At 38.4% G+C, this 15,458-nt stretch overlaps 1 protein-coding gene across 7 annotated transcripts in view; it reads right to left on the bottom strand.

The window, feature by feature from the left end:
* Positions 1-317: 317 nt before the first annotated feature.
* Positions 318-15,458, bottom strand: part of LOC126267071 (galectin-9-like) — a 134,333-nt gene continuing 119,192 nt past the window's right edge. For all 7 annotated transcript variants that reach the window (XM_049971927.1, XM_049971929.1, XM_049971930.1 and 4 more), the window contains one exon: positions 318-873. In XM_049971927.1, coding sequence (XP_049827884.1) covers positions 715-873 — 159 coding nt within the window. In that variant the 3' untranslated portion in view covers positions 318-714. The remainder of the gene's footprint in view (positions 874-15,458) is intronic.

Here is a 15,458-nt window from a genome sequence, read left to right as displayed (position 1 = left end):
TTCTTAAAAGAATTTTCATTTCCTCCTTTATGTTTCTAGATTACCTGTTTCAATGCTCTCAAACATCAATGCACAGCATATAAGAACTGAGCTTTTTTTTTTTTTTTTTAAGTGGCAGCCTCCTACACTGGACACGGACATTAATGCAGACGTTTGTTAAAACAAGTAATCTAGAAACATAAATGTGTCTTTGTACAAAAATGAAACTTATTTTAAGAAAAAAGTAAGAATGTTGTAAGTCACTAAAAATCATTTGAATCGCTTAGTCTAAAAGGAATCAGTCACAGAGAGGTATGGGGAGTAAACTACGCAACAAGAAAAATTAATAGTTTATTTCAGATAAGTTAACTAAAACGAACTAACTTGGACATATTGCATTAATTAATGTTACATCCCATTACAGATGCAACCAGGGTAAATAAACTTAAGAATGATTTTGTGGTAAAGCAGAATACAATTTGCAGCATTACCTTGGAAGGAATAATATCCATGATTGAAGTCCAAACAGGTAACAGGGGTTTTGGTTCAAAAATACCATGGCTACAAATTTATTTGGTACTCAACATATTTACAACTCTACGGATATATTACACATTAATATGGAAACAGGTTATTGCAGGAATACTGAGACATTGAAATGCAACAACATGTTATATATAGACATTAAATAACCAGTTAAAACACGTCACACAATGCACTCCCGAGCAGATGGCATTATTCTTCTTCACTGCTAGAGCTGCTGGACGAGGAACTTGAATGGAAGCCATGGAACGCCTTCTTTGCAGCATATGCACCAATCCCAACACCAGCTATCGGCAATCCATACTTCAGAGCTTTCTTATAGGCTTTTTTATTTGATTTTGCTGCCTTCTTCTGAAATTGAGGAACAAAAACGGTTGAAAGGCAAATTCCAGTAATCAGTTCATTCTGAATGTTCAACAAGATAAGATGGAAAAAGAACCCTCAGGTCTAGGATTTGTCATAAAACAATGTGTAGTTTTATTGTGGTTATCACTAAAGGAGTCATTTCACAGCTTAGCACAGAATTTCAAGTCTGGTACCCACCTCAAGAAAATGAACCTACCAGTATTGAACTTCCATGGAAGTCTTGGAGAATACTTAATTAGCCAGATTTTGATCTAAAGGTAAAGCTTTCTTCAAGCTGAATGCTGGTTTGAAGACTGTGATGCTTTATTGGGCATGGTTCAATTGCAGGTGACATGCCACAGCCTTCCCTCGATGTTCAAACTGACTTAGGGTTCTGTGCATGGCCGAAAAAGGTTTGTGGTGCATTTATCAGTATGTTGTCACAGAACAGCCATGGACAGTCAACAAACATAAATCTGAGCTTCAGGTCAAATCTTCAAGATCAAAAATTGATAACTATCAGTGAAGGTAGTTTCGGACATAAATATGCAAATTTCCATGCAAGAATCCATATTTGTATACCACACAGTGGTGCACAACCAGAGTTTGCAGTCCACAGACTGCACCACTGAAATAATTAAATCACTGTGCAATAAGAAGTTCTTAAGCTCACAGGCAAAAACCAACCAATCATCACAAATGTAACTGAGTATTTATTATATATTAAAAACAAAGATTCCAAGACTTACCAAGCGGGAAAGCGCCATGGAACAAGTAATGAAGGAACTGCAAGAAGCACTATTTATTTCAGTGATGATAGATTCTTCCAGCCATGTGGACTACAAATAGGTTTCATTAGTGGTTAAAATTTAGCATCTATTTAAAGGAATCATAATGAGAGTGCTGAATTTAGTGAACTTCTGTGATGACAGTGCACAGCATTTATCTTCCCTCTTTGAGGTGTAGGAAAAAAGGTTGTAGCTATTTCAGGTGACAACACAAAAACTAACTATGCAGAAAAGAAAAGGAAGTGGCAAGTAAAGAGTGAAAATAATTTAACAGATGCAAGATGTCCTGCCCATATTGTGCACAATGCTGTCCAAGCTGGTGCAAGATGGCTGACACACTTCCATACTGGTCATAATTGGTAAAATCTGCCAACATTCCCATTTTTATTCTGCACATGTTTAAAAACTAAAATTATTCTATGAGCAATTAGGTGGTATACAAAAAACTTTTAGGTCATAGTAAAACCAGACGTTTATCCAATGCACCTGTCGATAAGAGTCATTTATGTTTTCCAGCATTAAAATTCTACTTCCTCTCTCTTGAAAAGTGTCTTATCATCTTAAAGATACTTTTTTTTTTCAAAAATTTGCTCTCCTCCATCATCCTTCAGTCCTTTCAATCCACTTCAGAATTTTCTCCAACAGTGTTCTGTGCTTTGAAAAAATATAACAATAATTCAGTTTGTAGACAAAATAAAGTAATTCATAAAAATACACTCTAAGAGAAAGACAGTTGCAGCAGAAGGACTTATCCAAATGCGATGGAAATCGTTAGATGTGATGTAGGTGTACAGACAAAGAAATGATTACAGTTTAAGAAAACTAGGCTGATTGATTAGAGATAAAGAGCCTGACAAATTGGGCAAGCCAATAATGAGTTGGTTCACCTCTGGCCTTTATGAAATCAGTTACTTGGCTTGGCACTGACTGACACTTGTTGGATATCCTCTTGAGGGATATCAAGCCAAATTCTACCCAACTGGCACTGTAAAGCAGCAGAACCCAGAGCTGGTTGGAGGGTTCTGCCAATAACGCTCCAATCATTCTTAGTTGAGGAGATATCCAGCGACATTACTGGCCAAGGTAGGGTTTGGCAAGTACTAAGACAAGCAGCAGAAACTTTCACTGTGTGTGGGTGGGCATTATCCTGCAGAACTATCGGCCCAGGATGCATTGTCATGAAGGGTAACAAAACGGGGTGTAGAATATTGTAGACTTACCACTATGCTGTGATGGGGCTCTGGAATACAGTTAAAGGGGCTCTGCTATGATTCAAAATTACACCACTGACCATGATTCCTGGTTGTTAGTCTCAGTTCAAAGGAGACCACCAATGAAGACAATTCTAGACCAGCCAATGAGATTCCAGGATGAATGTGCTTGACAACATTGTAAATGGAATGACCTTATTGGTGTACAGAGGTCAATGGTAGTTGGCATAAGGAGCACTGTGAGCTCAGCCCCTTTTCTGCTGGTTGCCTATTAAAGGTCCCTGTGATCAGTGAAGCAAAAGTTGCACATCAGATTGACGAGTGCCTCTCTGACGATTGTTTGGTTCTCACATTAATTCGTGTGTCCAGGTCTATCGCTTACTTTTTGACACTGTGTTTGATCATGGTTCTATCATTCCTGCCAACATCAGCAAATAGCAGCATAGTTCCTATTCAAACATCAAACAATTCATCAATTACTCCAACTGGCTTCGCTGAGCTCACTTACATGTGCTTGCTCAAATGCTAACATCTGCATATATGGTTTACATGCCTGTCTGTGAGGCATAGTTAATGTCCAACTGAGTACACAAATGAAATTCAAAAAGACTTTACGCCCTGGTATTGATATGTCTCCTGCTTACTATCCTCGCCAGCTGCATGGTGAAATGCACTGCAACATCACACATTCATCCAATGACCATCAAAGTTTACTATTTTACATTTTCCAACAATACCTGTAATGAATATCAATTTGTGACCAATTTGCATAACTCCTTTGTGGAGAGTTTTTTCCGTTTTTTCCTTTCTTTTTACATATGCACAAAAAATGAGGGGATAGCAACACTTGGTCAGTTTAACAATATCACAACAGTTTTTCCATGCCTGCCTCGGATATATATGGAACTACTTCATCCAATAAACTGAATTGATATAAATAAAACCATCAACTGGATTAGTGTATAATTGTGTAACGTTTAGTGTCGTGGACTTCCCTGTGGATGAGGGATGTCTCCACAACATCCTTTCTTCCAGAAATGTTAATCCCGCAAGGTATGTAGGATAATTTCTATTAAGTTTGGAAAGCAGGAGATGTACTGGCTAAAGTGAAGCTGTGAGAATGGGTTATGAGTATTACTTGGATAGCTCAAGTGAGTAACCTAGATGCCACTAAATGTATTTCTTGTAAATTTCGAGTTGAGCACACTGTCATATAGATTTTTTCAGCACCTGCATTATGGAACAGGTTTCAGATGCAAAACCCATGTGCAGTTGCAAACGCCACTAACTGCATGTTGTCCTCAGGAGCAAAGCCTGCTAAATGTCCAAGGTCTGCAAAACCTGCCCAGTTCTACATGCATGGCAGTCACCGTGCCATGTCCAGATGCACAGCACACCAACTGACATCAGACTTAACAATCTAGACATTCAAACTTAGTTTCAGTTCATTGGAATTAGAAGGGATATCTTACTTATTCACAGTTAGGTTGGCAAATGTGTACACAACAGTGAAGCTCCCACTGCTGACACATTTTTGAAATATATGCTGATAGTCACAGTTCAGCTGATCGGCAGGGTGCGTGTTAACATTTTTACATGAATTTTTTTGAAGAAAATGAGTGATTTTTTTGGATGGTTTAATTGCAGAAGACTGTACAAATGAAGTAGGGGTAATTGAAATAGTAGGAATCCTGCAAGAAACTGAACCTGTAGTAGTAGAAAATAACCAGAATGAGACCGAGGATTACGGTCTCCCCTGGGAAAGGAAGTGGCGTCCTGATCAGTGGAAAAATAAAATAAAATAAAATAAAATAAAATAAAATAAAATAAAAATGTTCCAAAAAAAGTAAGGCAAGAACATGGAAAAGTATTATTAAAGCAATGTTATGCAATGAAAACTGTCCTGACACTATTTATTATGGCATACATGAAAGGCTTACTGGAAGTAGCTGGTAACTGGCATTTCCAGATTCAAAAAGCCAAAAAAATTATTTTCACAAAAAGCAAAAACAAGAAGATTGGTCTCGTTCATGGAGAGCTCTTCTACAATTCTGAAGCTGGAGAGAGGAAGGAGGAACAAGCCAGAAATGATTTTGAGTTGATGGATGGTGTTGAGGTCAATGTCACTTAAAAGTAATTTTGAGCCAGCCTCAATTTCTAGAATTTTTTTTGCTATTTTAACTAAGATGCAACTTTCCACCAATTTTATAATTTTGTGAAATTTTATCAATGTTTTAGTAAGATACAATTTGGATCTTACGGCATTTCCTACAATATATTTTGATGTCAAAACACGATGGTTTATGTTTTTTTAAAAACACAAAGTTGAACATTTATTTCTGTTCTCTTTTTGACATTAAATAAGTCAGTTTGTCCTGTAAAATAGTGCACCTTCATATCTTCGTATTTTTATATGCCAGTTTTGTACAATTTTCAGACTTCTCTTTGAAATAAAAGTTAATCTGTTTATATGTGCAATAATTAAATTCCATCCTTCTGTCACTCCCAACATATTACCAAATAGCAGGTTTCGTAACTGAATGTTTGTTTCATAATTGGACGGATACGTTTGCAAAACCTGCTAACTGCATAAATCGGGTGCAAAAACCGCTAAATAAATATTTTATTTATGATTTTAACATCTAAAACTTCAAGACAGATTTCAGCCATTAACACTGAGTAATTAATTATTTTTTATTTATTTTTGAAAAAGAAATAAAGTCTTTAGTAGTTTAGATGGGATGAGTTTTTCGTTATTACCTCAATTTCGCTTATCATACAGTTAGCATCTTTTGCACCTAGGCTACTAAGTTAGTAGAGCAGCTGCCAATAGAAGGCAACGGTCATAGTTTCATTTCCTTTCCTGCATACAGTTCTAACCTGCCAAGAAATTTAATATCAGTGCACACACTGCTGCAGAGTGGAAAATTCATTCAGGTAACAAATTTCTGGAGCATGGAAGCAGTGGTGCACCCTAGTGTTAACACATTCAGTCATATGGTATCAAGTTCAACTTCACAGGCCAACTGAAGTCAGTATCTTAACTGATTGTATAAAAGTGTCTATTGCTAGAAGATGGCACAGAATGAGATGAAAAATGACGCAAATACAGACTTAATAAATTACAGCAAATGACATACTGGAAAACTATTACATTATAGGCTTAATCCTGTTTTTATGTCATGTAAATGATTTACCCTTAAGTATAACTTCCCATTCAGTTTTATTTGCTGATGACACATCTGTACACATTGAAAGTGAAACCACAGAACAAATTCTTCAAAGAGAAACTAATACCCTATACAGCTTAGAGCAAAAATTTGATCTAAATGGGATAATAATGTCTACTGATTTCACTGGGCATTATAGGTGAAATATAACTAAACAGAAAAAATATGAGAATCATGATCAACAGCAAATGAATCGGCAGACTTCAGTTACTTTTCACTTCTTGCTACAGCAAAACATGACTGTCTACCCAATCCAATTTTGTTAAATCTAGAAGCCAGTTTTTAGTGTTCTATGATTGTGAATGGATAATTTTGTGTATTAATTTCTTTAATGATTGTAAATTCTTTGCTGCTTATATTTGCACCATTAGGCACAACACCATCTTTGTCACTTACGCTACACAATCAGCTAATAGTTTAGTTCAGTATATAACCAGATATCAAGTGGCAAAAAAAGTGTTTTTTCATATACATAGGATTAAATTAAACATTCCAGATAAAAATAATTATCAGAGCTATCAAATTTAAAGACAAATTAATCAGTTCACAGTTTTAACATCAATACTGTCCTACATACATGACAGAGACACAAGAAAAACTGTTTATCACAGCTACTTCACCTGTGATGTAAGATACGGAATTATATTTTGGGGAAATACAAGCAGTGCAAATATAATATTATTAATACACAAAAACTATTATTAAAATATGTGTAATATTACACCTAGTGATCCTTGCTGACCACTATTGATGGAAATAAATATTTTAACTACTCTGTGTATTTACATTTATGAACAGTTCAGAATTATTTTGTTAGTTCCTCTAAGAGACTCAAATGTCTAAATGTAAATACTTAAGTTAAGACAGAACTGCTGTTCAGTACTTACCTCTAGGATTCGAAATATGTAGTACTGTCAGTAACAAACTTGAAAGTAAAAATGACGCACACACTAGCTCCCAGAATTAACAGTTTCCTTCCTGAGAGAGAGAGAGAGAGAGAGAGAGAGAGAGAGAGAGAGAGAGAGAGAGAGATATTTATTCAATAAGATTAAAAAGCAAGTGAAGGTCACAACAGCAGAATAAGGGGTGGTGTTGGGGGAGGGAGGGATTATAAAATTCTTTGCCTGTGGACTCCAGCTGACCAATTTCCACTGAGATTATTGGGTGTTACAATTTTATAAGCACCAGATAAACATAATGTGTGTGTTCTGACTACATTTACAATTTTTAATTGTTATCAAGGCTTAATTACAATCAATATAAAATAACTTTACATAAAATATCTGGAATATAATTAAATTCTAAACACACTAATACTGTGTACACATTTCACTATGAGATAAGCAATATGCCAATCCTCCATCTGCAGCACTCATTGTCAACCTGAGGTTATGTTGTCCTGCGTAATACTTTTCCTTCCTCTTGTTGCAGTGTCATGTAATAAATGGAAATTATTAAATTATTTTTTCCCTCTATACAGAAACTGAAATATGCCATCACTATTCTGAAAATTGATATAGCCTTTTACCTTATACATTAAAGAAGTTCTGTTACTTCTACAAAAGTTACTTACTAAACTAAACTTCTCTAGTGTTTTTAAGGATGTCAGTACAGATTTTCGCAAGCCAATGTTATTTTAGGCAGAGGACTATACTATTTCTCCCTTCTGACAGAAAAATCTGTAGATTATCAGTTTAAGTCTATCTGCGAGTTAGACGCTTCGTATGTGAAGCATTTCTGTTTAAGGGCATCGAAAATGTGCTTTTACTTTTACCTATAGTTTCAAGAACAGCCTATCACATATTTTTAATTCACACAACCAAGCTATGTATGTGCCTGAACAAGACTTCTAATAAAGAGAATGACACTTAATAAATTATTCCTTCAGGCAGAAAGAACACGAACCTATGGCCAGCAAGGGCACCCGTTCCCGGCGACAAGGGTGAGCCGGAGCTCTGCCCTAGCTCTCTGGGAAAGGAAAAAAAAAAAAAAAAAAAAGTGTGTATTCAGATGTTTTTCTTTCAAGAAAATGATTTCAAAGTCAGTATTATGCAGCTTTTTAAAGGGTTTGAGCAGGAACTTTTTTTATGACTACTCAAAAGTCGCCATTTGTCTTTCAAAACATTAAAAATACTCCACAACCTCCACCTCCTCCCCCACAAACCACTGTATGGGTGCCCTTGATGGTCAGAAAAAAGTACAGGTACAAGTCTAGTAATAAATAAGAAAGAAGGAATGTAGGTAAGCTGTTATGAAGCTATTATGAGAAACACGGTGATCACATTATCACAGCCAAGAAAGATACAGATACAACCCCAATAACACTAATACAACTTTGTGTGCCTACTAGCTTTGCAGATGATGCAATTAAAAGAATGTACGATAAGATAAAAGAAATTATTTAGTAGCTGAGGAAGATGAAAATTTAATTGTGATTGGGGAGAGGAAGTTTATAGTAGCCAAAGGAAGAGAAGGTAGAGTAGTAGGACAACATGGACTGGGGGAAAGAAATGAAAGGGGAAGCCACCCAGTATAATTTTATACAGTGCACTATTCAATCATTGGTTTAAGACTTATATAAGAAGACTGTACATGTGGAAGAGCCACTGGAAGTTTCAAATAAATTTCATTTGGTAACACAGAGATTTCAAAATCAGATTTGAAACTGCAAAACACTTCCTGTGGACTCTCATAATAGGTTTTCAGTTACATGCTACAGATTAAAAATGAAAACATTTCAAAATGTTAGGAAATTAAGGAAATGTGCCCAGGATAAATTAAAAGAATGAGAGGGTGTGAAGAGTTTCAAAGGGAGCAGTAGGGAAAGACTGATTGGCAAACAAGAGAAAGGAATACAACAGAAGGTGAATGGATAGCTTTGAGACATGAAATAATGCTGGCAGCAGAGCATAAATATGCAAAAAGACAAAGCCCAGTAGAAATCCTTGCATGACACAAGAAATACTGAATGTAATTGATGGAAGGAGAAAATTTAACAACACATCAAATCGAGGAGACAAGTGATAAAGACATCTAAAAAATGAGACTGACAGAAGGTGCAAAATGATAAAGCAGGAATGGCTAGAAGAGAAATGCGAAGCTGCAAGCACTTCACTTACAGGAAAACTACAGAAATCTTCAGAAACAGCAAAGCAGCTGTGTGAATAAAATAGCTCTGGTATCAAGTCAATATTGAACAGTGGAGGAAAGGTTGAAAGTTGGAAGAAATATACAGAATGGCTATACAAAGGAAACAGCTACAAGAAAGTATTATGGAAGAGGAAGAGCAAAATAGATGATGTTGAGATGGGAAATATGATATTGTGAGAAGAAAATGACAGAGCACCGAAAGACTGAAGTCAAAACAAGGTCACTTGAGGAGTATATTTCCTAAGAATTATTGAGATCTCTTGGAGGATCAACCATACATAACAAAACTATTCCACCTAGTATGCAAAATACATGAGACAAGCACATTATCCTCAAGACTTCAGGAAGATAAGTACTCACAGATGTAAATATTACTGAAACATTAGCTTAAAAAATTCGTGATTGCAATATCTTCACACAAATTATTCAAGAAAGTGTAGAAAATCTCTCAGAAGGCAGCCTTGATGAAGATTGGTTTGAGTTCTAGAGAAATGTAGGAAAACTGAGGCAATCATACTGACTCTATGACTTATCTAAGAAGATAGGTTCAAGAAAGGTAAACCTAAGTTTACAGCATTTGCAGAGTGCTTCTGAAATTGTTGACTGGAATACATGTTTCAAAATTCTGAATGTGTCAGGCATAAAACTCAGGGAGCAAAAGGTTATCTACAACTTGTACAGACTGCAACTGTAAGAACTGGACATAAAAAGGAGGCAGTATTTGATAACAGATTGTGGTAAGGTTGCAACCTAGGCGCAGTGTTATTCAGTTTGTACAAATGAAAACTTTGTGGATAAGAGATGACAAAGGTTTCGGAAGAGCAGCTGAATAGATTGGATAATATCTTGAAAAGAAGTTTTAATATGATCCTCAGCAAGTGTCATGGAATACCGTCAAATTAAATCAGGCACAGCCGAGGGAAATATATTTGGAAATAATACAACAGAAAGAGTAAATGAGTTTTGCTCTCTGTGCAGGAAAATAACTGATGATGACTGAAATCAGATAAAAAATTTTGATTGGATTACTACACAGGATAGAGTAGCATGAAGAGCTGCATCAAACCAGTCTCAGGACTGAAGACCACCGCCACAACAACAACAACAACAACAACAACAACAACAACTGAAGTAGAGAGGATGCAAAATGCAGACTGGCAATAGCAAGAAAACCATTTCTGAAATACAGAAATTTGTTGACATCGAATATAAATTTAAATGTCAGAAAGTCTGGTCTGAAGGTATGTAAGGTTGATTAATGGTTCAGGTAAGCTTGTAAAATGTGGTGCTACCAAAAAATGAAAAAAACAGCGGGGAACATAGGATAGCTAATGAGGAGGGACTGAATCGGATTTGAAAGACAATATACTGACAGCACAACTTAACTAAGTAAAGGGATTGTCAATAAGATAATAGAATGAACTGTGTTGGATAAAAATTATAGGAGGAGACCAAGGCTTGACTAAAGTAGGAAACCTGTTCAACAGAAAGTTGGTTGCAATATTTATGTGAACATGAAGAGGCTTGTTCAATGTAGCCTAGCATTGAACACTGTGTCAAATCAGTTTTTAGACTTTAGACCACACCAACAACAACATTCCTTTAGACAGCTTATCAACTCCATCACTAACATTTAGATTTGCCTTTTTATTAATAATTTTGTGCATCAATGCACATCCAAGAAGGTTGACTGGTTCAAATATTTGCATAGTTTATTTAATACAGACATTAGAATAGATATAAAGACAGACGCACAGTTAGCAGCTGCTAACAGAACACTTCAGAACTTGTGAAAAATTCGAAGGAAAACAATTGCTCAGCATCAACTTAAATATAATGGCAATATCATTTCAGACATCATCATCTAAATGCTGTGCCCTGTTGCTAAAATTTTCTCTCTGTCCATTTTCAACGACATCTCACTTTCACAGCCATACAGGAGCTCACTTCAAATTGATGTCCTAACAAACCCTTTCTTTTCCTTTTTCTTTCTGTACTAAATTATTTGTCATCTTTCAATGAAAGCATGCTCAGCTGATGCAATTTTTTGTGATTCCCATACTGCATTTCTCCACTGTGATTAAGGTGCATAAATAACAATCATCAACTTTTTTCTATTTTGTTACTTTTCATTTTGATGTCAGATGAAAAATCTTGATTGGATTACTACACAGTTTTACTTTTAAGTTCAAACTTTTCATAATTTCTGAAAACTTAGAAAGCATCATCTGTATATATCTCTCATTGTTAGCTATTAAGGCAATATCATATCAGCAAACCTTATGCAGTGAATGGAAACACTATTCACTTTCACTTCAGATGTTATCCTCTGGAGATCCTCATAGTTTTTTCCAAGAAAAGTTTAAAAATGAATACTACAATAATGAACAGCCTTTTCTTACCCATTTTCTGATGTTGGCTTTAGATTGTCCCTCATTAATATGTATCATTGAACTTTGGTTTTTGTATGTTTTATACTGTTCCTGCATAGGTGCGTTTCTTTCATGGTTTTGAAAAGTCAAAAATTGCTTTTATGGGTCAAAAATGTATATGTAAGTATCTCAATTTAATTTCAACCTTCTATCTATTAAGCTCTTTGGATGCTATTTTTTGTGCAAAACTAAAATTTTGCATTTTATTCTATTTTTTATTATGGATATGAGTATTTTTTCTGCATGTGAAATTACGTTTATTGTTCTGCAATTGAAACAGTCTGCTGTATTCCCCCATTTGCTGCTTTTTTTTGCTTGTTTGTTTTGGTTTTTAGGGCGCAAAACTGCTATGGTCATTAGCGCCCAGTCCGTGACTTAGGAAAAGGTAAAATACGAAAATGGAAACCAGCAGCAATGGGAACGAAACTCAAAAAATTGGAGAAACTACAAGCAGAACGAAAGCTTAAAAAACCACTACAGAAAGGGGTTGGTTGTCCCCAAAAAGAGCTTCAAATGACTGACATCATCTCACTGGCACTAATAAACTCGAGAACGCGATCGGCTGAGCGCGTGTCATCTGCTAAAATGGACGATATTTCAGGCGACAACTCTAGATGGGCGTGTAACGGAGTAAAATAGGGGCACTCAAGTAAAAGGTGTCTTACCATCCACAGCTGAGAGCAGTGGGGACATAGTGGGGGAGGATCGCCGCTGAAAAGATGTTGATGGCTAAAAAGACAGTGCCCTATCCGGAGTCTAGTTAAAATTACCTCCTCCCGACGATGCGTTAGGGAGGAAGAGGTCCAAGTACAGGGAAGAGCTTTCACGTCCCGCAATTTATTATTGGGAAGTGTTGACCTATGTGCGTACTATAAGAGAACAACACGATGACATAAAACACTCCGTAGATTGGCAAAGGGATTCGTGCGAATAGCTGGCCGAAGAAGAGAGACTGCAGCCTTGGGCGCTATATCAGCCGCCTCATTTCCACGGATACCAACATGTCCTGGGATCCAGAGGAACGCCACCGAGACGCCCCCGAAGTGGAGCAAGTGTAGGCAGTCCTGAATCCGTTGGACCAGAGGGTGGACAGTGCAGAGAGCTTGGAGACTGAGGAGAGAGCTGAGAGAATCTGAACAGATGACATACTGTATCCGCTGATGGCGACTGATGTGTTGGACAGCCTGGAGAACATCTTAAAATTCCGCAGTCTAAACCGAACACTGGTCGGGAAGCCGAAATCGATTTGGGGTGTCGCCAACAATATAGGCACACTCGACACCAAATGATGTTTTTGAGCCATCAGTGTAAATAAATGTGGCATACTTCATTTGTGCACATAGAGCAGCAAATCCCCTACGATAAACAAGTGAAGGGGTACCATCCTTGGGAAACTGACAAAGGTCACAGAGCAGGCAGGTCTGGAGATGGCGTCATGGTGGTGCTGTACCCCAAGTTGTCAAGAAAGCTTTAGGAAAGCGGAAGGAAAGAGAATGGAGAAGTTGACGAAAGCGGACTCCCGGTGGTAGTAGGGAGGAAGGGTGGGCATGGAAGACAAACAGCTAGCATAACGACTTACAAGGACAGCTCGCCGATTGGATAGCGGAGGTTCAGCAGTCTCAGCATAAAGGCTTTCCACAGGGCTGGTGTAAAAAGCTCCAGACACTAAACGTAATCCACCTTGGTGGATAGAGTCGAGACACTGAAGAATAGACGGCCAAGCAGAGGAGTAAACTATGCTTCCATAGTCCAATTTCGATCGCACTAAGGTGCGATAGAGGCGGAGAAGGACCACTAAGTCTGCTCCCCAGGAGGCACCATTCAGGACACAGAGGGTGTTGAGGGATCGCAGACAGTGAGCCGAAAGATAGGAAATGTGGGAGGACCAGCACAGTTTTCTGTCAAACATAGGACCCAAGAATTTAGCGAAGTCCAAAAATGGAAGGTTGACAGGTCCTAGATGTAAGGAAGAAGGAAGAAACTCCGTACGACACCAAAAATTAACACAAACGGTGTTACTGGAAGAAAAGCGGAAGCCTGTTTCGATGCTCCAAGAGTGGAGGCGATCGAGACAGCATTGAAGACGTCGTTCAAGAAGGCTGGTCCATTGAGAGCTGTAATAGATCGCAAAATCGTCCACAAAGAGGGAGCCCGAGACATCAGGAAGGAGACAATCCATAATTGGATTTATGGCAATGGCAAACAGTACAACACTTAGCACGGAGCCCTGGGGTACCCCGTTTTCTTGGGAGAAAGTACGGGAGAGAGTAGTGTTCACCCGCACTTTAAATGTGCGCTCTGCCATAAATTCACGAAGAAAAAAGGGGCAACCGACCGCGAAAGCCCCAAGAGAACAGTGTGCGGAGGATGCCTGTCCTCCAACAGGTATCGTATGCTCTCTCCAGATCAAAAAATATTGCTGCTGTTTGGCGTTTGCAGAGAAAATTGTTCATGATATAAGTGGAGAGAGCAACACGATGGTCAACTGCAGAACGATGCTTTCGGAAACCGCATTGGGCAGGTGTTAAAAGACTGCAGGACTCCATCCACCAAGCTAAACAGCAATTCACCATACACTCCAAAACTTTACATACACTGCTCATAAGAGAAATGGGGCGATAGCTAGAGGGGAGATGTTTGTCCTTTCCAGGTTTCGGAACAGGAATGACTATAGCTTCCCGCCATCGTATGGGAAAAGTACTGTTGGTCCAAATTCGATTATAAAGGCGAAGGAGGTAACGCAGAGTATGGTATGATAAATACAGCAACATTTGGATGTGGATACCATCCGGTCCTGGGGCGGAGGAGCGAGAAGAAGAGAGTGCATGTTGGAGTTCCCGCATGGAGAAAACACTATTACAGCTTTCGCGATTTTGAGAGGAGAAAGCAAGAGGTTGCATTTCCGCTGCACGTTTCTTCGGGAGAAACGCTGGCGGGTAATTTGAAGAGCTCGAAATCTCAGCAAAGTGTTGACCCAATGAGTTAGAAATTGCGACGGGGTCCGTTAATGTATCGTGCGCAACAGTGAGCCCAGGGACCGGGGAGAAAGTAGACGCGCCTGATAACCGTAGAATCCGACTCCAAACTTCTGAGGAGGGAGTGAAGGTATTAAATGAGCTAGTAAAGAAGTCCCAGCTTGCCTTCTTGCTATTGTGAATGACGTGACAGCACCACGCACGGAACTGCTTATAGCGGATACAGTTGGCCAATGTAGGATGGTGTCAGAAAATGCGAAAAGCACGTTGCTGCTCACGTATTGCGTCATGGCATGCCTCGTTCCACCAAGGAACAGAGACAAAAAAAGTGTCCAATCGGCTTGGGCAAACTTCCAGCATCTCGGGTGCATATATGGCAGTTGTGGCTGCAATCGAAGGACACATGGAAAGTGGTCACTCGAATGTGTATCAGCAAGGGCGAACCATTCAAAGTGCCGAGCTAGCGGAACAGCACCGACCGAAAGGTCCAAATGAGAGAAATTTGTCGTGGAGGCAGACAAAAATGTAGGGTCCCCAATGTTGAGGCAAACAAGATCCGCTTGGTGGAAGACGTCTATCAATAGTAAGCCACACGGACAAGGATATGGAGATCCCCAAAGTGGGTGGTGGGCATTGAAGTCCCCAACCAGCAAATAGGGGGGTGGAAGCAGACCAAGAAGATGAAGGAGATCAGCTCGTTCCACTGATGTGGACGTTGGAATGTATACAATACAAAGAGATAAGGTGTATCCCGAAAGGGAAAGATGGACAGCGACTGCTCGGAAGGAAGTGTTTAAGGGGAATG

The sequence above is a fragment of the Schistocerca gregaria genome, chromosome 4, assembly GCF_023897955.1.
Source record: "Schistocerca gregaria isolate iqSchGreg1 chromosome 4, iqSchGreg1.2, whole genome shotgun sequence".
Lineage (NCBI taxonomy): Eukaryota > Metazoa > Arthropoda > Insecta > Orthoptera > Acrididae > Schistocerca > Schistocerca gregaria.
This window is presented reverse-complemented; position numbering and strand designations above follow the sequence as displayed.